Source organism: Solanum tuberosum, unplaced genomic scaffold, assembly GCF_000226075.1.
Source record: "Solanum tuberosum cultivar DM 1-3 516 R44 unplaced genomic scaffold, SolTub_3.0 scf00328, whole genome shotgun sequence".
Classification (NCBI taxonomy): Eukaryota; Viridiplantae; Streptophyta; class Magnoliopsida; order Solanales; family Solanaceae; genus Solanum; species Solanum tuberosum.
The window spans coordinates 541452-565165 of NW_006239252.1; the positions used below are offsets into that span (position 1 = coordinate 541452).

General features: G+C 33.5%; 2 protein-coding genes across 3 annotated transcripts; one reads left to right on the forward strand and one right to left on the reverse strand.

The window, feature by feature from the left end:
* The first annotated feature begins 2610 nt into the window (after window positions 1–2610).
* Window positions 2611–5628, forward strand: LOC102590471 (uncharacterized). The gene is made up of 3 exons (XM_006360603.2): window positions 2611–2961; window positions 3698–3950; window positions 4853–5628. The coding sequence occupies exons 1-3, from the start codon at window positions 2854–2856 to the stop codon at window positions 5218–5220; spliced, it is 729 nt and encodes a 242-aa protein (XP_006360665.1). The 5' UTR covers window positions 2611–2853; the 3' UTR covers window positions 5221–5628.
* A 311-nt stretch (window positions 5629–5939) lies between these two features.
* LOC102590819 (ethanolamine-phosphate cytidylyltransferase-like) lies at window positions 5940–14509 on the reverse strand. 2 transcript variants are annotated; one of them, XM_015314943.1, is made up of 10 exons: window positions 14357–14509; window positions 13072–13489; window positions 11625–11860; window positions 10873–11045; window positions 9517–9588; window positions 8944–9011; window positions 8466–8586; window positions 7553–7618; window positions 7339–7461; window positions 5940–6311 (listed from the first exon to the last, which is right to left on the reverse strand). In XM_015314943.1, the coding sequence occupies exons 2-10, from the start codon at window positions 13422–13424 to the stop codon at window positions 6240–6242; spliced, it is 1284 nt and encodes a 427-aa protein (XP_015170429.1). In that variant the 5' UTR covers window positions 13425–13489; window positions 14357–14509; the 3' UTR covers window positions 5940–6239. The 2 variants fall into 2 exon arrangements, with proteins under 2 accessions (XP_015170429.1, XP_006360666.1); XM_006360604.2 differs by having other exon boundaries at window positions 13072–13507.
* Window positions 14510–23714: the final 9205 nt, after the last annotated feature.

Sequence of the window (23714 nt, forward strand, 5' to 3'; positions counted from 1 at the left end):
TTCCAAGCTCAATCAACCTATGATACCTATTGAGTACTTGTTGGTTTGGTACTCATGCTGCACTCTGCATCTGTTTTCTTGATGCAGATCCCAGCACCAACCATCAACAATGATTCAAGTTTGATTGCGGAGATCTTTGGAGAATATTGAGGGTGAACTGTTAACGTCCTAGTTCGGCCTATATCCAAATGTAAATAGTTTTTACTAGTCTTTTTGATTCAAGACAAGTCTGTACTTTTGAGACTTGTACTTTCGTCCACCAGGTTGTGAGATTGGATCATGTACTCTTTCTCTGTATGTATATATTGATGTTATTTCTTTTTTCCGTTGCGTTTCTTATTTTATTGCAGTTAATTTGTCGTTGGTTGTTGATTCTGCCTAATATGTTTGTTACTTGTCGTTCGAGAATATGAGTTACCTACTAGTGACTTATGACTCAAGTTTTTGAGTTGGTACCATTTTTGAAGTTTATTAAGTAGTATTATATTATTAGAAATTGTTTGATATAATGTAATATATAATTAATTATCTTATTTGATATAATTAATGTAATTCAATCATTAGTTATACACACTAATTAATGCATAGTGTGTATAAATGCATTAATTAGTGTGTAACAATACTACAATAGGCTGTCGTAGACCAGCGATTTTAGATCCCTTTGATGGGTTCCAAATTTCTTGAATGAGCTAGTGTTTGCGTGTTCAAATCTCACCACCATGAGTTGTGGTGCACTGGTGGGAGTGCTTCACCCTTAACCAGAGGTCTCGGGTTTGAGCCATGGGTATGGAGAAAATCCTATTGGGAGCGCCACCTCCGAATGGGCCCTGCAGAGCGCGATCCGAATTTTGTCGAAACTCCAACGTGGACTCCGGACACCGAATGAGAAACCAAAAAATAAAGAAAAAATTACTGAAATACACATCTTATGTTTCCCTTATTTGTAATATTCCTTTCTATTTCTAAAAACCTCTAAAATCCTTATTTCTCTCCTACTTCTAAATTATTTTATCATGCATCCGAGCTAGTTTTTAATGTATTCGAGCTACATATTATGTATTCGATTTATTTTACTTTTTCAGGAATTAATGTAATTACAAACTAAATAGGAATATATTGTAATTTCATATTAAAACTATGTGATTTCTAAAATTTATTTTTAAAAAAAGGGAAAAGGGTTAAAAATGCCCTTAACGTATTCCAAATGGTTCAAAAATGCCCTCCTTCCACCCTTTGATTTAAAAATGTCCTCAACGTTTTTTTAATGTTTAAAATTGCCCTTTTTTAACTGCCAGCTAACATGGCAAATGTAACATGAATTTTCTTTACCCATTTCAAAATATATGACCCACTTAGTCTGAAAATCCATTTCGAAAAACTTGACCCGATCGTTTTTGGGTCTTTTGCTTCCATTAGCTCTAGTTCTCTTCTTTCATCTCCTTCAATTCATATGTTCTCCATTCTCTAGTTAATTGCAGGAAGAAAAAGATGGAAGAACTACATCAAGATTTGTCAAGTTGATGTTTTTGCACATGGCTGCACTACAAACTTGATTACGACGTGAATTTTGATAAATATCGGACGGAGATTCTGCAGATTTTCTTAGTTCTGTTGTAAGCAAGTTCTTGAATTCAATTTGCTTGGAAAGAAACTATCTTGAAACTTAGGATTTTAAACCATCTTGGACAACTAATTCTTAGGATTAAAATTCATACAGTAACTCTAAGGAATAGTGCTTTCAAAAAGCTAGCAATTAACCGAAAAGTTATGCATAAGTAAATCTTTCAAGGGTATTAATTCGCAACCGCAATACAGAAAATATCAAGAAGAAGAAAACTGAATCACCGAGCAGCCATAAAAGGAGAATCGAACAAATACCAAAAAAAGCAAGAAAAATAATTTTGGGCGAACAAAGAACAAGCGTTGGCTGCCACCTTTTAGAAGACCTACATGTGTTGTTCTTTAGAAATACAAGGAGAATCGAACAGATACCAAAAAAGCAAGAAGAATAATATATGCCAAGAAATTATAAATACTCGTGGTGAAGACAAATACATAAAGTTTTACCTCTATTAAAGATGGATGAATACAACAGAAACGAGTATGATCCGAAAGTAGTTTCATTAGGACCTTACCATCATTTAAAGCAGAGCTGCGGCTAGCAGAGTATCCTCGGCGGCTGCTACAAAAAAAGGCTGAGAATCATGCTAAAATGGAGTTCAAGGATATGTTAGGTTAATGTGTAAACGGGTTTGTGGGTGGGTTTGAGTTTTGTAGCATAGATGGGTTGGGTCGTTGGGCTGGATTTAAAAAAAATAGGTGGACCAATAAGATAAGCCATTTGTCTAATTTAATGACTCAGCATTTGCCATGTCAACAAACTGTTAAAAAAGGGCAATTTTAAACCTTAAAAAAACGTTGAGGGCATTTTTAAACCAAAAGGTAAAAGGAGGGTATTTTTAAACCATTTCGAATACATTAAGGGCATTTTTAACCCTTTTCCAAAAAAAATGCATAGCAAATTATAATAGGACTATTTGGTTTCTTGTGTGGGACCCTGACCCAAGTAAAGTGAGGCCCACAGTTTGTTTCTCTCTCTATGTGCACCAAAGTTCCGGAAAAATCTAGACTTGGGAGAAGAGTCTACAAGCTTCCATTATTCTTCCTATAACTGAAATTCTCAACCTCGTTCTTCTTTCACTTTCATAAACCGAGCTCTCCAACTACCTAACAACACTCTGGTTGCTGCTTTGATCGATCGTTTGAGAAGGAGGTAGGTAGCATAAATTTGTGCAAATTGATCTCTGATAGCTTTTTAGGGTTTTTTTTGGACGCTGTTGTTAAAAGAAGAATATGGAGCCATACTATACATTGAAGATGAAGAGGAAGGATTTGGAAGATGTTTATGATGAATTTTCTGAATTTTCACTTTCTTCTCCCGCCAGAAAAATTCGTCGACTGGTAAACCTCTTCGCCCTTTGAGAAATTCTTCTGTTTTTAACTGCAAGTATATGAAATTCTGTTGAAGGTAGTGATTAGTATGATGGTTTTGTAAATTTTTTTCAACTAATGGAGGTTGAGCTTGATTTTTTGAGTACTGGAATTGTATGAACTTAAACTAGAGAAGAATGCACTTGGTGTTGATTGAGGTGGATTTTTGGATTTGAATTGTATGAACCTTGGTGTACCAGTTGCAGTTGCCTACATGTGATCAGGAGATTCGCGTGGAAACAGTTGTAGTTAAGTCTTTCTTCGTACTCAGGAGCTTAGAGCACTGGGCTGCCTTTTAAACTATATTGCTTTGAGTTTCTACCATAACTCCTGTTATTTACTGGGTTCGAGATCAATTCTGTTCTTATTTAGTGAATTTTTAAACACACACATGGTATGTCAAAGCTACACGTAAATAACCCTCTACATTAGCCTCAGGATATAAAGGTTACGGAGTTACTGGCGAAAAAATAAATCACTGTTGTTTCAACTTAAGAGCAGGATGAATATAGAGGATTCCTATAGCTAACTCCGACTAGTTTGGGATTGAGGTGTAGTTGATTTGTTACGACTTAATTTGGCAGAATTGAGGATAAATCAAAGAATGTTCTAAAATTGCTATCGCCCCCTTTCAGTTTGTTTTTGATGAAATTGCCTGTGCAATGAGTATGTTAGTGATGTTTTTTTCTATTTACTCTATGTTTAGGATGCAGATTTGCCTCCCATAATAGAAGAGGTTGAAGAACCAGAGATTCCTATAGCTTTTGAGCAAGCAGCTACTTATCCAAGCTTCGGAAGCAATGCAGTAAATAGGGGTCTAGTAATTGAGGAACTGCCAAGTGTGCCCGAGAATGAAGAGAGGGCAATTGTTCTATTCAAGCCCATGAACACACAGCCTGTGCATTCCCCTTCTAATTTCTCCGTTAAAGTGGATCCCCAGTTTCTTAATGGTCTCAAAAGTAAGTCTCTGGTCCCTATACCTTTAGTTGTTAATTTAGTTTATATGAGATTATTTGGTAGTTTTATTGAAAACATCGAATGCATTAGCTTATTTATTAGGCTTATTAGGTTATATTAATATGGTTTAGATCACCTTGAGATCAACAGGATGAACATAGTATCTAATTGTTGGTGGTGTGTTTCTTGTTTTAAGAACTTGTTAAGTTCCACAGCTCGAAAAGTAATGGTGAAGCTCTGTCTAAATTTGGTAGAGGTCACGAGAAGGAATTTGCCTTGAATGCTAAGGAGCATGTATAAATCTTCCCAGGGGTAAATTGGCAATACATCAGTTCAAGATGAGCTGATTGGGGTTGCAGTTAATATATAAGCCAGCTTGAATGCTAAGGCAAACTTTAGGTACTTTCTAGAATAACCTTTGTCAATGCAAGTGTAGCTCATGTAGCTCAGTCTTTCTTTTTGACGAATTTATTGGTGAAAAAAGTTAGAAATCCCTGTTCTCTTTGTGGAACTTGTTTTCTTAGTGATCTGATCATGGAGCTGAGCTAAGGAATAGTCAGAATCCTGTATGTATTGAGTATTTTTTGAGGAAGGTGTTAATGGAAACAAGCTTCATGAGATGCGCTCTTACTATATTAGAAAGAAAAAATATTGTTTTGGCTTCTACAGATCCAAAAAAAAGAGGATATTGGTTTATCTTTTTAGAGAAAATGGATGTGATCCTGATAATGGTTAAAATTAGAATTTGATTGAGAACTTTTTGACAGAGTCTAATTTGATCCATGGGCAGAGCCATAGAAGCTGGTTGCCGTTGTATATTCCTTGGTTTGATTAGACGGTGGTGTTTTACCTAAGTGAAAAATATACTTTAAAGCTCAGTGATCAGTTTTTGTATGTTGTGCAGGTCAAATCTTCTGGGATAACACTGCAAATGCATTTAGACTAGTTGACAATGAAGCAACGCAACAGGACGACTCTAGTTCTGCAAAAGAATGTCTAGCGGTTGTTCCGTGGGTTCCATCTCAATTTCCTTCTGCAGCAGAAGCTGAAGTCCTTAGTCAACCTGATGTTTCAGATATGATGGATGCTGAAGATATGGAGGGAGTAGCTATGGATATTGAAGATAACAGTGTGGATGTTGAACCAAGAACTGCAGTCGAGGCTGGTGCAGTTGGTGTAAATGATGGTTTTCATCATTGGCAACAACAGCATTGTATGACGACGACTCAACTGCCTCAGAACACATCAACACCTATTCCCTGGTACCGGTAATTGGCATATAAGGATTAGGATGTTATAATTACGATTAGATATTATTAGAACTCTCCATGGGTCTCCTCTTGCAAGGAAGCATTGGTTAGGTAAAAGAGGGTGAAGTAAATAGTAGATAAAAGTACTAGAATGTGAATTGAAAAGGTCAGGAGACCGTTATGTTAAATTCAGCAAGCATGGCCTCTAATATGTCGAGCGAAGAGCTGCTTATGGTTTTCTAATGTCTCCATCATTCTCCATATCTTGGATATGATTTTTCTTTAGTTGTTATGCCTATTTTGCTTACACACTGATAGAGATTGTGGAATGGAAAATAGTCACTTTGGGAACGAAATTTGTTCAACTCATAATAGTTAAAGAGGAAAAAAGACAACGAGCTCTTGTTATTAATGTGTCGTTTGTTGACAAGTAGTTCTTCATAAAATTATTTTGGAAGTTTGTAATCACAAAAAAGAAATATGGAAATATGTGATTTGGTATTGTACGATATTTTGATATTTTATTCATGAATTGGAGAAACTTCATACTTTCCACACCTGTATTTTTTATGTTCATGAGAAAATAATACAATTTAGACATTTGATTGGCCCTAAAACTTGAAGTCAAGTCGCCCTCATCAAAAGACCCTACTTGTTACTTCCATAAAATGAAAGAAGCAATATTCAGTTTACTTGTTTCTAAGAAACAAAATACCCCCAACTGCTGTAATTACAGTTCAATAATTGAAATTGGAACTGATTAACTATAGAATAAGAATGGAACAACAGTTCCTTAACTTACAAGAATCAATATGGATTTGAGATTAGGAAATCAGCTACAACCCAAGAAATAAATAAATAAATAAATAAAAGTCTACATCTTCTGACTATGAATTTTCTTCTTATATCTTGCAAACCTCCTCGAACGTATATATTTCAAATACAAACAAATACAAATACAGGACGAGCTACCTTGAAAAAAGAGCACCTTCGCCAAAGTTACAAGCCACAAGAGGTATACTGGAGACTGTAACATAAAACCTAATCGCCTGAAACATACTGCTTCTCTGCATAGTACTTCTTCTCACTTGCTTCTTTTTTTGAGTTCCTTTTCTGCACATCCCAATAAGGCGTGTATTATGATAGAGCAAAATTAATTGCAAACAAAGAACAGTGAAATCTTCACAATAAAAATGAGGATGCTAGAGCAAGGGTGTAATAAAATATTGACATGCAACGTGCTTCTTCGGAGCAGGGCAAGTTGAGGTTGGCAATCCGCAGGAATGGCGGGGGTGGGAAGGTTATTTGTACTAATGGAGAAAAGACACTTTTAGCAAAATCTAATATCAATGTGCAGCAAATAGAAAGTGGAGGATACAATGTCCATGAATCATATTTCAAATATAAATTACAACAAATAGTTTAATCTGATGAGAGGAGATTGATAATGAGGTCTTTGTAGCTTTCCAGTTCACTATATATATATTATATATATAGAGATGTGGGCGTTTCATGGGAATGCAAGTCGGTCTATGAGGTAAACGGAGTCATATATGGGCTTTCAAACCTAAATATAAGCTATGGACATAAGAGAAAACACAACTATTGTTTAATGGACTTAATTAATACGTAAAAAGGTTAGAACCCCTAAATTTTCAATTGTCCCATTTTCGCAGAACTAAAGAGTCCTACAGTTATGGAATAATATATTGCACAGCTAAAACTCCTGTAGTTAGGATTCTCTATGGTAGTTAGTCAAGTGTGGCATATGGAGGATCTCAAGTGCTTCTCAACGGAATGTTACATCATAGGAAATTTATGACCTACTTTGTGACACTACTATCACTAATGATTTTCCTGACCACCAATGCTTTTGAATTTCCTAGATAATCGACACTTTATGAACTAGGTCACACCGGAAGTAGCAAACACAATGCTAAATTTTGATCCACCTAAGTGTCTATATTATACATAGAAATTTGATACTGTTGGGCATTGTAGTCGATCCAAATACTGCTCCTTTACAAGTCCGTCTCTTTCTGTCTTTTTCTCTCTCCAACTGGCATGTGAGTAAATTTCGCAAACAGCTAAACACTGTATAATCTATGGACTAAGTAACAAATGTGAAAGTGTCACCTACCACATATATCTCGTGGTTGGCAATGATTCTTTGAGCAACTGAAGTGGTTGTAATGTCTTTAGGGCTCTCAATTATTCGAAAGATTCCCATGTTTTTAGGAACTGCATAGGGATCATGTTCTTCCTGCAGCAGCCATGATTTTTCTCAGGAACATGCTTCTAATATTATTATTTTTTTGGCGTTAAACAGAAAATGTCATTGTGCAAATACTTACTCCTGTAGAAGAGTTCCTTTCAGAAACTGTCCCATGTACAACCACAGAAATATTGAAAGTTGTTACCTAGTCCATGTCAAATAGAAAAAAAAAAGGCAAATTAGTCACCAACAAGAAATGCAGAGTACACACTTTCTCCTTTGAATGTCTAAGAGTAGGATGAGAGAAAAATAAACAATTGATTTCTAAGAAAAAGGAATAGCTTGTTATAACAAAATGCTCTTGTGAAAGAACTGTAAAATGCCACATATATTGTTGCATTTTCAAGTGTTTTGGTGAATGTTTCAAGCACTATTAATGATCCACAAACTGTAGCGCATTAGGCTCTCAGTTATAGCAGCACAATTTTCATGGTGATGAACTGTGAATCTTGCGCTGATCATTACTCAGTACTATAAGATAAATATGATTCCACAAGATAGTGAAGAATTTGCTAGTATAAGGGAGAGTATGAAGTCTCAAGTCATTGGGTCCACCAATTTAATGGGCCATTGATCATCCTCAGCTATATGAGAATGTACACTGTTGGGATTTTAACAACTAGCCAAAGTATGAATTGTTCACATAATCTTTAAACTATCCCCTAATGAAACCTTAGCCTTTTCTATTTCTGTCAATTTGCGACTATTTGTATGCTTTGCTTTCAGAAAGAACCCCTATCCAGGGAGAACTATATACTTGTATGACAGGGCAAAGGGTAAAGGACACACAGGTGAGTGATATTTCTTTTTCATCAATGCGAAATCAACAAATGCAGAAGAAATTTCTTTTAATAAAAGAGAAAAAATAAGGGAAAAGAAAAGCAGCTGTTTTGCTTATCTTTTGAATATACAATAAATACAATTAAGTAGACAAATCTAAAGAAACTAGAAATAAGAGAGAGAAAACATCTAAAAGGTTGAAGCAAGCTTACCATATCGTGGGTCACTTCCCAAGGGGCACCAATAATGACCTCATCAACATAGCGGCAGGCAAGTACACTAAGACTGCGCTCATGCAGATTCAGCAGTGGATACTGATGTCCACGAAGTTCGCTGCAAGAAATAAAATTAGTTAATTCTCTATCTTCGTACTCATAAAGAGTGTGTTAAATGAGATAACCACAGGTTCTGAAGGAGTACTGTGAAATTCTTTTAGAAAGTCATAACTAAACCATGGTATCTCAACATGCAAGTGAAAATACAGAGATAATCACACATTCAGCATATCTTGACACGAAAATAAGAATTTTTGAGATAAATAAGGGTTCATTTAAAGATGTGACCTCAGAGCCTTTTAATCAACAGTGTAGTTTGTCCTTTGACAAATAAAATCAGGGTTATCACTTAAAGGATGTCATCGGAAAGCAACAGATAGCCAAGAATAGGCAAGTAATACTAACATAAATGTACCTGATAGTCTCGTCAGTGTAAACTCCAACGAAGAGAAAATCTCCAAGCTGTCTGGCACTTCGAAGAATCTAAGATGGGAGAAAAATTGTCTGTTACTCGTAAAACTGTATACTGATGCTGAATGTCAGAAGACACTATTTTAATGAACTACAAAGCACAATAAAAAAATGAAAGGCACTATAGGCAGGTTAAAGACTAGAAATGGAGATTTAAGTATATCATGTATAAAAGCAAAAATAAAAGATTCAATAGTTTGGATATTAAGTCTATCATTAAACATCATCTACTATTATAATGAGCTTTGAGGTTCAAAAGTATTTATTGCAATTAATATTAAATGCTACTTAATTCTCAACATCATTAAGGATAATGACTTAGACTGCATCGTAACCCATGAACCTTAGCATTACATGCAAGTAGAAGGAAGCAAGGAAGCAAACTTCACAGGAAGTCCATAAACCATCCAGATTAACAATTTCAGACATATTAAATATAGGTGAAAGTCACACATATGATTGCACTATATACATAATAAAGCCTGACTAATTCCAAAATTCCAAATTAGAGATTTACCTCCACATGGCCAGCATGAAAAACATCGAACGCACCATCAATATACACAACTCGAGCATTTGGCCCAGGCCCCTAAGAATAAAAAAAGAGGAGAATATTTACTTCCAAGGCTCTAGGAGGAAAAAAAATCTCAAACAGAAATGATTGCAATGAGAAAAGAGAAGTGAGACTTAGGTTTTCTGTAAATCACTATGAGCTAATGGGAGGTAACTTTATCACCATTTTTGTTGTTTCAACTTCTAAAGCGTGAATTCATTTACTCAAGCATGGTTCAAGTATATGATATTGCATATGGATGAGGTACATGGTTCAGTTATTAATACATGTTCACCACAATAGAACAAAATTTTTGTTTGCCCAAAGAATAGACGATCTATTATCTCAAGTAAAATCCCTAGTAAGTATTAGCCAAGTTAACTCTATGTATTCTGATTCATCAACTCCATGAGGAAGACCTTCATTTACATAATTTTTTGCTAATATAAGCAGGGGCATACTAGGTGGAGGAGGACAGGAGGAGTATGGTTTCACGTGAATACAAGCTCCTCTCCCTAGACCACGTATAGTAATGTTATAGTTTTACAAGATCAGTTTAAAATATATGTGCACGCCCAGGCTCAAAGTGTCTCTATGGTGCAATAATTATTGGGTTCACCTCTACAAATGTAACCAGCGGTTCAAATTCCATGTTTGTCTTATTATTTTTCCTTTCTTTTTCTAGATTTGAGCCGGGGAGTACTTCTTTCTTTTTCCTTCTTTCTTCATTTGGTTTATTCTTTCTAACTCCCCAAGTTTGACAGATTGCTATCCCTATTCGACTTTTATTACTTAAATTTTATATAATGTTTAAATGTCTATGTTTAAAGTAGTAGTATTGGACAATGTAGCATATAGTCAACTGGCTCAACTAATACCAACATTTTCGGGTTTCGACACGGACTAACATATAAATATATATATATATATATGACATCACTACATTTGTAAGAAAAAGAATAAATTTTTGAACCTATAATTTCAATAGACAATGAGTTAATGGCAAGAATCTAAAGGTTTCCGTCAAATGTAAATTCTAGATCTGCCCTCTTCATAATAATCCTTTTGAAATCCTAAATCCGCCTCTAAGTATAAGCCAGCATTTCAGGTATGATCTTGGGCGAGACTTACTAAAGTTTTATCCTTGAGCCCCGTTGAAGTGTAGATTCAGACATAACAGCTCCAAAAAAAAAAAAAAATCTAATTCTACAGTTGAGTTCATACTCATAATGTTCACATTGAAAATTCAAAATAGAAAAAGGAACATTATACATCTGGCATGAGGCCTCACAAATAAGTAGAGAGTATAGCTTGTGATACCTTTCCATTCGAAAATTGCACAATCCGTCTAGACGTGGGCAGAAAACTAGATATGTGATCGATCTTCGACATTTTCTCCTCAGCATGTACATGGTTCATATTATCATCTTTGCTGGGGAGAGATGAATTGGCGCAATCTTGAGAAATACTTTTAGCAGATGAAAGAATCCTTCCTACAAAACATGATTGTAAAATCTATGAGAAAACAAAAACATACTCATCGCTTTTAGTATGTGATTCCAGGATGTTTACTGAACAGTCTCTTTAATTTATTTCCATTTCTGGGCTAGGGAAAATAATTTGATTATAGAAAGTTTTCTCCTTTCTGAAAAAACACTATACACAAGTCTTCTGATATTATCAGCTATATACAAAACTTTGGCACATGACAAACAGTCTTAATATATAGCAGGATCATGAAAAGCTAACAAAACCATCAAAAGAGGCCAGGGGCAAAAGAAGAAGAAGAAGAAGAGGGAAGAAAATGAAAGATTAATAGCCTCTGTACATTATTAATTACATATGTATGCATAAAGTAAAAGCTAGGGGCGGGAATGGCAAGAATTTGCAATTAAACGAACTGAGGTGGGGGCGGGTTCATTTTATACAGAAAACAATCTTCTTAAAAATCAGTTCAACCACAAACATAAGGCACATTTCTGGATAATTTTATCTATATTAGCATAATAGATTGCATGATGTCCTTACACATCAAATCTTAAAACTGAACCAGAATAGGAGAGATATAGTACCTACAATATCTGTGCTGGAGACACCTTCAGTGCGTTTAATCTGCTTGTAACGACCAGCTTTCTTTGCTAGCGCATAAGCATCAGTTCCATCGGGTAGTAGACAAGGATCATCACCGTGTATAATGTAATCAATCTTATGCTCAGTAAACAGACGGTTCATAAAATCTTCAGTAATTGCATAAGGAGCATTAGCAATAACTTCATCCACCCACTTCAACCCACTAATAAGGGCGAGTCTGCAAAGAATCTTAAATTAGATAACATGTGAGGGTCGGGAAAAACTGAAACAGTTAAATTGATGAAACAAAATAGTATCACATAACAAGCCGCACTAAATTCTTTTTCAAGTAATTAAAGTGAGTGCTAATTTATATTTGAACTTCCAAGAACTAAAAGACATTCACATCTATACACAGAGAACATGCAAGAGCTAATAAGCATAAATTTCTTTCAAAAAGCTTCTTCTCCATAATCCACTTTATGCCAAAAACTTTCTTAGGCTCATCAAGATGCAAGGTCAAACTTCAATGGACAGTGCTGATAACAGTCCTGAAATGGATAAGAGACCTTTAACCTAATCATATAGTTTTCCACAGTTACACTTCCAGCCCAGAGATGGTACTGGGATAAACTGCATGTGCGATGGAATCTCAATGAGGATCTGATACTTCTCTTTTATGAAGAAAGATCCATTGATAATATCGAAGAGGATTTGCTACTCATAGGCAAAAGACTGTCTCAGTTGCTGCCTTTGCCAAAGGACCAGTAGACAATGAAAATTAGCCACTGGATGAATGCAGGAAACAACGATAAGCGTTGTTAGTTATGATATTATTTCACGATTTCTAGCTATCATTTTCACTCAAGTAAGTGGAATCTTGAAAAATATTATTTATAATCAAGATGCTCTAGATGGATAGTTAATGAGGACTTGAATTAGTGCATCTGGTTAATACATCATAATCTTGATAACAAATTGTTATCAACATGTCTATAGGATGTCATCCTACATAAAATATGGATTGCCCCAAAACAAGACCATCTTTACTAAGATCCCTCTTAAGATGTATTCGATCGTGCATTTCATAATTCTCAGTCTTGGTACAGTCCATACAACCAAAGATATTGCATTTTATCAAAACAATTTTAGCAACCATACCCAACCTTTCTGTTTCAGACTGGATTTGTTCTTCACCTATCCTACTCAGGCAAGGTGGTGAAGGAAGAAGAAGATTACAGTGTATCTTCTTTAGTCCACTGTGTCACTAGATTTTAAGGCTTCATGTAACACATGTAGGAGTAGCTAACATTCCTAAGGTAGTCACGAAAAGTACAGCTTTCTATGGCACCACTCAAACAAATAAGGCATCAAGTAGAATGTAATGCATTAAACTACTCTGTACAAAATATTTTGATCAATGAAAGACGGAGCAACTAATCAAACTACCTTTCTTCCATGCATAAAACCGGTGGACCCTTATTAGCTACAATTTCTTCATCACTAACAACTCCAACTATTAACTCGTCTCCTAATTCTTTTGCTTGTCTTATCGCATTTGCATGACCATAATGCATCAGATCAAAACACCCATCCATATAAACACGAATACGCTTCTTCCCACGCTTCTTTTTACGAAAGATACTTAGATTGGGTAAAAAGTGGGGTAGAGTAGGAGCACTGATCCCTGTTAAATAGCTAGTTGAAACCCCGAGCAAGGCTGCAGTTAGCATGACTCCACCAAAAAGCCTGGGGTAGTAACACAGTCTTTCCCCAATCCAGCTATTGCTTTCAAAATCCATTGGCCTCCTCCCTCTAACTTGTCAGGGTCCTTGTGGACCTCTTCTCTAAAAGAGGAAAAGAGGCCCTGTAATATGAGCAACAACTGTATAACCAAACAAACAAATGTAAGTGGCAGAAATAAAGCCCGATAACAGTAATCTCCACTTCAATCTGAAATCAGAAAAATAACATCTAACAACAGTAGGATATGCTGGTTAAAGGATCAAATAAGATGGAATGGCCAATTAATGAAAAGGACCAAACCTCATATGTTGGGGGATAAGTACCAAAAAGATAAAAACTCTATTGCTATAATAACGATCCAAATCGAATATAAACAAGAACATCCAATAAACAGACACATCAAGTTACAAGAATTGGGTTTGCGCTATATAATCCCCATTTCAATCTGAATTCAGAAAAAACCAACATCTTAACTACAGGCAGGTAAGAGTGGCAAGTGGCAAATCAATATACAATTCTAGGAAGGACCAAATCACACAAGTGGGGTTCATCAGTATGCAAAAAATGGCAACTTTATTACTACAACAACCCAAAATTAAACAAAAATCAAGAACGTGAATCAGCATATACAGCAACCAAAGGTGGATCTACCCCATTTTGGATTGTACCATGTATACACTCAGTGTCATTAAATCTTAGTTGTTCCTATTCAGCAAACCTAAAAAAGCATTCTTGGCAGAAAAAAAAAAGGCCTCAATATGCAGAAACACCAACCAACCAAAATATGAAACAGAACAAGTATTCCGAGAAATCAGGAAATAAGATCTGGGTGTTGCATGAAGATCAAGAATTTAAAACAACAAACACAAATCACAGAGACGAACCATGCAAATCATATAGCTAAATCTAGCTCAAGAACTTCCAAGAAAACAATAAAAATTCAATCTTTTTAATAAAAAAAAATGGTGGGGTGGAAATAAAGAAGAACCTGAAGGTGTAGAGGAATGGAGAAGTTGAAGAAAAGTGAGAGAATTCAGTTTTGGTATGGTGAAATTGAGGTTAACGCGGCAGTAGAACAGAAATCTAAAATTCTGCAGAAGAAAAAGGGGGGAATTTGTCAGATTAGAATCTTCACCTTTATTTATTCTTGAACCTCATTCACAAATATCATCAATTTTTTATTATATTATTTTATGTTTTTTTTTTAATTTCCCACACATGTTAGATTCTGTATTGGGGAAGACTAATTCAGATTTGAATAAAAAGTCTCATTTTATAAATATTACATCCGTCTAACAATAATTGTCCACTATACTATTTTGAGATATCTAACAATACTTGTCCACTTTATGAAATCAATGGATAATTTTACACTTACTTCTTAATTTACCCTTATCATTAATTATAATCATTTTTCTATTTTCAAGACATTATGTTTATTATATTCATACTATTTTGGGATGTCCAGCAATATTTGTCCACTTTATAGAAATCAATGGATAATTTTACACTTACTTCTTAATTTACCCTTATCATTAATTATAGTTATTTTTCTATTTTCAAGACATTATATTTATTATATTCATACTATTTTGGGATGTCCAGCAATATTTGTCCACTTTATGAAATCAATGGATAATTTTACACTTACTTCCTAATTTACCCTTATCATTAATTATAGTCATTTTTCTATTACATTTTTCAAGATATTATATTTATTATATTCAAAAGGTGATATAGTAAAATCGCTAATTTATTTATAAGAAATGTGCAAAGTCAATAATGAACAAATATTGTTGAATAGAGGGAGTAACAAATTTTGAAGGGGTAAGTTGTGTGGTAATATAATGATTACCATAACAATTTATTTAGTGACAGTGAAATTTATGCAGGATAAAGTATATGTAAATCTTATCATTATTTCGTAAAAATAAAGAAATTTCCGAAAATCATCTACTCAAATACCGTAAATTATATCAATTAGAAGAAAGAAATAATAACAACAACTAGTACTATTCATCTATGATGTATTGCTCTACATGCCATTCAAATTTAAATATGAAATTGCTCATTAAAATTTTAAAAAAATACTTAAAATGCCAACATAGTCTTTTTATGATAGTAAAAAATAATTTTGATCAATCTTAATTTTTGTTTTTGATTTTTCAGAAATATCTGTATAGGAGTTCAACTATTTTGAATTCGCACGGCATAGGACCTTATTTGAAAGGAAGTTAAGTATTTTTCTATACTCGAAGCTCAAACCTGAAACCTCTAATTAATATTAAAAAAACACAACATCCTTTGGTTGTTGATCAATCTTTGTCAATGAATTGATTTGGTGTTCTTCTTTGACAAGGAAAGAAAAAAAAATTTGCTTTGAACTGTCAAATTCATGTTGTCATTTTCTTAGGACTATTGCCAGATGTTAAAATTAAATGCACGACTTAACAATTAAGGAAAGAAATTAGTCCTAGTTGACAATTCATACATAAAATTTGAGGCAACAAAAGTCATTTTCATAATAAATTGAATAATTGTATGAAGTTAGATGAAAACACCAGCCAAATTTATTAAGGACTCGTTAACTCTTTTTTTCTTCCAGAATTTAGATCTCATTAACTCAAAATTCTAATTCTGTCTCTATTTATAAATATGTTGATTCGTGTTATAATTGTATACAAGAAAATATTTTCAATTGGAACCATTATTCCCTTTTCTTCAATTTATGTAAAGGGGTTTTGGAGTACAAAGATTAAAATATTTTTCAATTACAAATTTGGATAATGTTTTTTTTATATATACTTTGAAATAAAATTTATGTACTTAAAAATTTACTCAAAAAACTATAAATCAATATAGCTAATGATTTAAAATATTTTCAAAAGAATTGACCCTTAAATAGTTATAATTTCACATATATTAGAACGAAAAAAAATGTATTTACTTTCTTAAAGGGGGATCAATGTCAACTAGATACGAAGTGAGAGAATTAATTCTAGTAATACTTTGTTCCTTTATTTTTCTTATCTTCTTGTGGGTTTTCACATCATCTAGATTGCATGAGAGAGAATTATCATTTTTTTTAATTTGACGTTCGATATCCATATTAAAGTTCGATCAAATTTGGATTTGCACCGAAAGTTCCACATTGAAGGTAAAGTGCCTCTTAAGAAAAGGTGATTCCGTATCTAAGGAGACTCGAATCCGAGACCTCTTGATTAAGGATGAATTAAGGAGTACTTATCACATTTGAGTGAGAAACTGAGAATTATCACTATTCACATTATATAATTTTTTAGTTCTCCAATTTCTTCTCCTCAAAGAAATAGGGATTTTTAACTTATATCACTTGGTCCAAGTATAGAATAAAAAAAATGAGTGATTTGGGTGAATTAAAGTGAAAAACTAAAAACCTTATTGTTATTTTTAAAAGATAATAATTGAAAACTCATAAATGAATTCTGTGATTTGTTGAAATTTTTAATTTAATTGATGATTGAGATTTATTGGAAATATCATTTCGAAATTGTGATTAAAATTTGAAGTTATTCGATCGATGAAGATTTTGAGCCATTTGGTGATGTTTTAAACCATTTCAAATGAAATTTCATTGGTTAAAATTCTAGGAGACGACATCCAATTTGTTGTATAATATTGTATATCAATTTAAAAGTGAATATAAATGTTTTTATACATTACTATACATTTTTTCATAAGATTGATATATTATTACAATAGATATTTAGTATTGTGTATCACCTACATAAACATTGTTGTGAAAAGAAAGTTAGCTATATTATGTAAATATATATAAATGCATTGTGTTGAGCCGTATATTTTCAAAAAGTTTTCAAGAAAATATGGGTGCAAGTAAGAGCAGAATCAAGTAGAAATAAAGGGCTCATTTACATCGATTTCTTTTTTTTTTGTGTGCGTGTTTATTTCTTTATATATTTTTTTGAAAAAGATTCTAGCTTTATCGTTAAATAAGTGAGAGAAATAAATCAAATTAAGAGAGAGGTGCCATGAGACATGAGTAGTGCACCAGCTGGGACAACTTGTTTGGATTCTCCTTCCATCATGTTATTTATGCCATTTGTAATTTTGTTACATCTTTTAAGTATGATACACACAAACTGATGAATAACATGTTGCCCACTTGACAATTAACACATTTATATGTATGTGCAAATGTTGTCATCATATTCACTCTTTTCGACCAGGACAAAATTGATTTATATTATTTTCCATTGTTGCATCAATTACTATTATTCGTTTTATTAATAATGAGAAGCCTATAATCTAATACTCCCTCCGTTTAAAAAAGCACGGTCTAGTTTAATTTGGAATAGAGTTTAAGAAAAGAAAGAATTTTTTTTAATCTTGTGATTTTAAATTAAAATTATGTCAAATATACCAAAATGCATTTTAATTTTGTGGTCTTAAACATGTCACGTGGAAAGTTGAAGTTAAAGTCTTGCCTAAAAAGGAAAGGGGTCATTCTTTTTTAAACAAACTACAAAAGGAAACTAGACCATTCTTTTTTAAACGAAGGGAGTATCTTTTTTGAAAACGTTATTACATTGAAGGAAAGCAAAGTTGAGATAATTTGGACACGTAAAGAGGAGAAGCGTAAATACTCCAATGAAGGAGTGAGAAGTTGGATATAGTGGGTATGAGAAGAGGTAGAGGTAGGTTGAAAAATAATATTCGGAGAGGTGATTAGACATGATATGGTGCACCTTTATCTTACCGAAGACATGACCTTAAATAGAAGGGTATGGATGTGACGAATTAGGATGAAAGGTTAGTAGATAATGAAGTGTTGTCTGTCATAATAATATTTATTTTGATAGGAGGGTGTGGATGTTACGAATTGGCTTCGATGGTCATCTTCACTGAATTATATATTTGCTCCCCTAATATACAAATATCTTGATGACATCAGTTCTCAGTTCTGCACAAATATAAAAATCAACTATATGCAACTAATCGTAAAGAAAGTGTACAAAGCCAAAAAAAAATTAATGGAAGATATTCTTTTATAAATAAATAATTGTTATAAAATCAAGCTCAAAGCAATATAAGTAATTAAGTATAAAGAGAAGAAGACAAGAGAAGTAGATATAGAAGAAGATTTTTCTTCTTATTCAATTGTGTATACCAAATGGTGAGTGATATCTCTATTTATAGTGTTGAGATATCACTCCCAAAGGTCACCAAACTAGTAGATACATAATTATCCCTTAAGGTTCTTATCACCTTGGAAGTACCCATACATGAATCCAATTAATTCTTGAATAAATCTAATGGATAATCCACACAATGCAATGGATTTATAATAATAATTATTTTAGAAACGGCGGAATGACTGGGAGATCCTTGTACTTGGCTCCGTTTGTCACCTGGACTCTTCTACTCACGATATTGCCAATTGAACACTTAAAGTTAAAAAAAAACAATATTTTAAACCCCTTTGATCAGGAGTTGGCTCCCCTCCATTTCGTCAAGTACACATCTAGATGAGAGACATGTGTACTATTTAATTGTTAAAGATCAAGATTATATTGCATTAACTAGTATCATAACCATAGTTAAGTGAATAAGTTTTGGAAAAAAATCTCTCCAAATTTAGTAAGAATAATTAATTCTTCTCAATTTTTGGTATCCATATATTTATATCATTAAATTTATTTTATATTTAAATAATAAAATGGATAACAATGTTTAGTTTGTTTAGCCTAACAGTAGTCTTACAAAATATTTTGCCTTTACATTGATGTTTTCTTTTATTTTATTTTTTAAAATGAATTTTCTTTTTTGATACTTTCACATTTGTAATTCTAATTATATATGCATTTTTTACTTCCCATTATTATTATATGATTTCTATCATCAATGATAATTCTTCCTTTTATTTTTGGCTTAAGTCATGTCTATCCCCTTGAAGTTGTCTGCATAATTCACTTAGACACCTCAACTAAAACTTGTACCTATTGAACACCTATACCCTCTCGAGTTTGAACCACTTAGACACTTTATGCAGATGTGGCACAAAAATTGTAATGCACACCTTCTTGGGCGCGTGAAATTAATATATTAGCATTTTTCCTTTTTTTCCAATTTCTCTTTTATTTTTTTCATTATTTTTTTTTAAAATAAAAATATTTTTATCTTTCTCTCTCTTTCACCATAACATCTTGCTGCACCATTTCTTCACAAGAATACACCGCCATTTTTTTTAATCTTCTTATCGCTATACTATTAATTTTTCAGATGTAGAATTAACCCATCATTTTTTTTGTCGGAAAAAATGGAGATCATCATCACAGTTCTTTATCGAAAAATGGACATCATCATCTACATTTTTTTTTGCCGGAAAAAATGGAGACCACCATCCACATCTTCTTTGCCGGAACAAATGAAGATTATTATTTAAATATTTTCTCTCTTCCTCTTCATCTCCCCTGACCCACACCCCTTCTTCTTCACAAATCGAACATAAACAGAAAAGGAAAAAAAAACAAATTCGAAATCACAATAAAAAAATAAAGAACAGATCTTTCAAGAAAATACTATCAATTTAAATGGAAATAAGAAAGAAGGCATACAGAGAAATAAAAATAGTAAATTCTTACTTAATATATATATTAAAACCTCCATTTTTTCTATATTGAAAATTAACCATGGTGGACAAGGGTAGCTATTAAGGAAAGAGAAGAAAGGGTGGGGTGGGCTGTTATCTAATTTGTTAGTTTGCCACATCATGTGCATGTGTATTACACGCACTTCCTCTTTTGATTAGGTGTCAGAAAAATGTTTGATAGATATTTATTTTTGAAGATTGGAGTGTCTAATAGGAAAAAGGGTCTGTTGAGGTGTCTAAGTGGAATATGCAGACAACTTTAAGGGGTCGTCAATGACTTAAGCCTTTATTTTTTAAATTTCTCAACCTAATATTTCAAGAATAAATTTGCTAGCATGGGAAGCGATTAAATAATGTAAATAGTAATATTTGAATATAGAAATATAAAATGAAATCAAATGGTTCTAAGATTTGTAGGAATATTTTTCTTACCAAAGTTAAGAAATTATTTGTTCAAAACTTAATTCTTAACTATGGTTATGATACTAGTTAATGCAACATAATTTTGATATTTAACAATTAAATAGTACACATGTTTTTCATCTAGATGTGTACTTGACGAAATGGAGGGAAAGGTTAATGGAGGGGAGCCAAATCCCTCTGATCATGTGTCTCCCAATCACGCTGATGTGGATAACACCTCACTATCCACATCAAAAATATATTGCCACATCATTTTTTTTAATTACAAATAATATTTTTTTAAAAGAAATCTCAAACTAATCTCCAAAATCCTTTCTTTCTTGATTTCTTTCCATTTTTTCCCTCTTCCCATATTTTTCATCTATTTTGCTACTAATCATTCATTTTTTTTCTTTCCTAGTGATTTTTTTACGTTGAAGAGGAATTAGAGATAAGAAAGGCTTTGTTATGTTTTTTATTATAAATTTTGTTATTTTAATGGTGGTGAGAAATAAAGTGACTCAAATGGAGGATGAGAGAAAGAAGAGAAGCAGACCAAAAATGGGTCATTATAGAAAACTCTTCAAAAATGCTCTCAATAAAATTGCCTTACATTTAGAAATAATCTCAAACATGTCTTTCAAAAAATCCATCTAAAATTCGCATCTATTTCACAATTTAGAACCTCTTTTTTTCCCCCTCTCTTTTACCCAAATCTAAATAAATATCTTTTTTTCGATCATTATAGAGCTCTCAAATGATAGGTAGCATATGAGAACAGAAAGAGGAAGAATTGTGGGTAAGAGTATTGGAAGAGATTGAAGAAGATGTGTGTGTGGTGATGGTGGGAGTTGGGTGAAATTATGAGGAGGAAGAAGAAGAAACGTACATCATATTGGTAAAGGGGTTTTTAAAATTATTTTTTAATTGTTATATTTTTCTTTTAATTTTTTTTTAAAAATAAATTAAATAGTTGTCTTCACTTGCTTTTAAACGTGTGTAACCACTCTCTTGATTTTATTCAGCAAAAAAACACTACATAAGCTTAGTCAATGGTCAAAGGGGTTTAAAATAGTGTGTTTTAATAACTTTAAGTGTTCAGTTGACAAAGTCGTGAGTAGAAAAGTTCAGGTGACAAACGAAGCCAAGTACAAGAGTGTTCCAAGTCATTCCGCCGTTCTTGTAATTATAAAGCTATAGCTAGTACAGATTCCACACATAAAAAATGCACATAAGATTCCATCAAAGTACCCAGTACATAATTTGTCTGTAAAGCAAAAGGGAGCCAAGATAAGGGTCTTTCAGGTCATTCCGCCTTTTAGAAACTATACAATACAATGCATTGTTATTTTAATATATCAAATTAAATAGTAGACAAAAAATAATGTCAGCATAACTAATTTCAATATTACTAATGCATCTTATTCAATACTTTTAATTTGTAAACCCGACCAAACAACAACCCTTTAGTGTTCTTCATTGTCACCAACAACAATAGAGGACTAGAATTGTGGGTGAAGAAAACAAATACACAAGCTCCTTTTAGGATTAAGTGAAGCGTAAAAGTGTCGGATTTAGTATATTTGATAAAAGAGTTTGAGTGAACACCCTCGTTGGACCCTAAATCCACCTGTGGCTAGGTTGACTTCATGTATTTCAAACCTTGGAATTTCATATTTGACAAGTCTATATATCTGGATAAATCGGGCATTGTAGACACATCAAAATTATTGGATCTAATCCATATAAACTTTGAGTTAAATAATTAATTTGGATTGTACGACTATATAAGTCAATTTAATGAAATTCAAATTTTTTTTTCTTAAGATCCAAACTAGTATCACGTGTCAAGTGACATGGTCAAAGGTGGACCCAAGTTGAAAAAAAAGGTGCATGTGCATATGCATACATTAACTTTGAAATAGTTATGTACCTTCTATATCATATTTTTTTTGTCAAAAGGATAATTGTATATTAATAATAATAATAATTAGCGTACAGAAGGCCCATTGCAGGCATTGGGTAGGTATTCCCCGGGACAAAATATGCCCAGCTACAGCATAATTACAAATGTTAGCTTCCCTTACATACATAGTTCCTAAGATGTCGTTTCAAACTGCGCTATTTGCATGCATAGGAGGAACTATCAAAAAAGTGGGGTTCCCAAACGTTTCACATTCCAGGCCTTTCTTGCTTAGCATATCTGCGACCCTATTTTGCTTTTTGAAGACGTGGGTTGATGGAGCTGCACCCAGCCTTTCCATCAGCACCCTGCATTCATAGATTAGATTGTTATAGAGAGCATTATCTTCATGAAACATATTAACTACTTATTGGGAGTCAATGTTGGTTACGGGGGGAACAAGATTATTGGAGCTGGCCATGGTGAGGCCTTGTCTAAGGGAATTTGAGCTCTGCCAGGATAGGGGTTGTATTTGCCTCTTTGCTGACAAAGCCAACGACCCAGTCTCCTTTATGGTTTCTGATGACACCTCTTAGACCCCCATCCTATCCCCAGGGTTGTTCTTGACAGCACCATCAGTGTTCAACATGAAACTTTCCTGAGGAGGGAGGTTCCACTTCACTTGAATGGTTTGTTTCCTAGCTTTTAGAAGAGGCTTGTTATTAACTATGTAAAGATATTCAGTTACTTGACTAATTACATTCGCATGGCTAATACAATCCTTCTTGTTATTGAAAAGATTGTGGTTTCTTTGGAGCCAAATGGCCCAGAGACAAAAAGGAAGAAAGTTCTCCCATTGTAGATGATGGTTGTAGTTCATTCCTTTTATGTGCTTCCATTTTTCCCTCCACCCCTCATGAGAATAGATACTATTGGGGAGATTATGGGTGGAGGTGTTAGTGGAAGTGATGGCATTCCAGAAGATTGTGGCATTAGTACAACTAAAGAAGATATGATCGTTATCCTCAGTATGGTGGCCACAGAAGTGGCAGCTAGGGTTAATTCAAGTAGTGGGAAGTAGGTAGCATGTTGTGGCAATGGCATTCTCCCTGATTAGGGAGTAAGCGCTACTGGTAGTGAATCTCCCATTGTTAGTAAGGCCCCAAACAAGCTTGTCTTCATTAGGGTTCACATGAATGATATGGATGGCACTGATGGCGGATTTTATATCATCAGGGATGGTGAAGGAAATGTTCTTAAACTTCCAGTTACCATTGAGGTTAACATCGCAGACTATAAGGGAGCTATATTTCTACTTGACTCATATCACAAGTTCTCGAGAGGGGAGGGGAAAGGGGTGGGGGTGAGGTTATGTACCTTCTATACTATTAA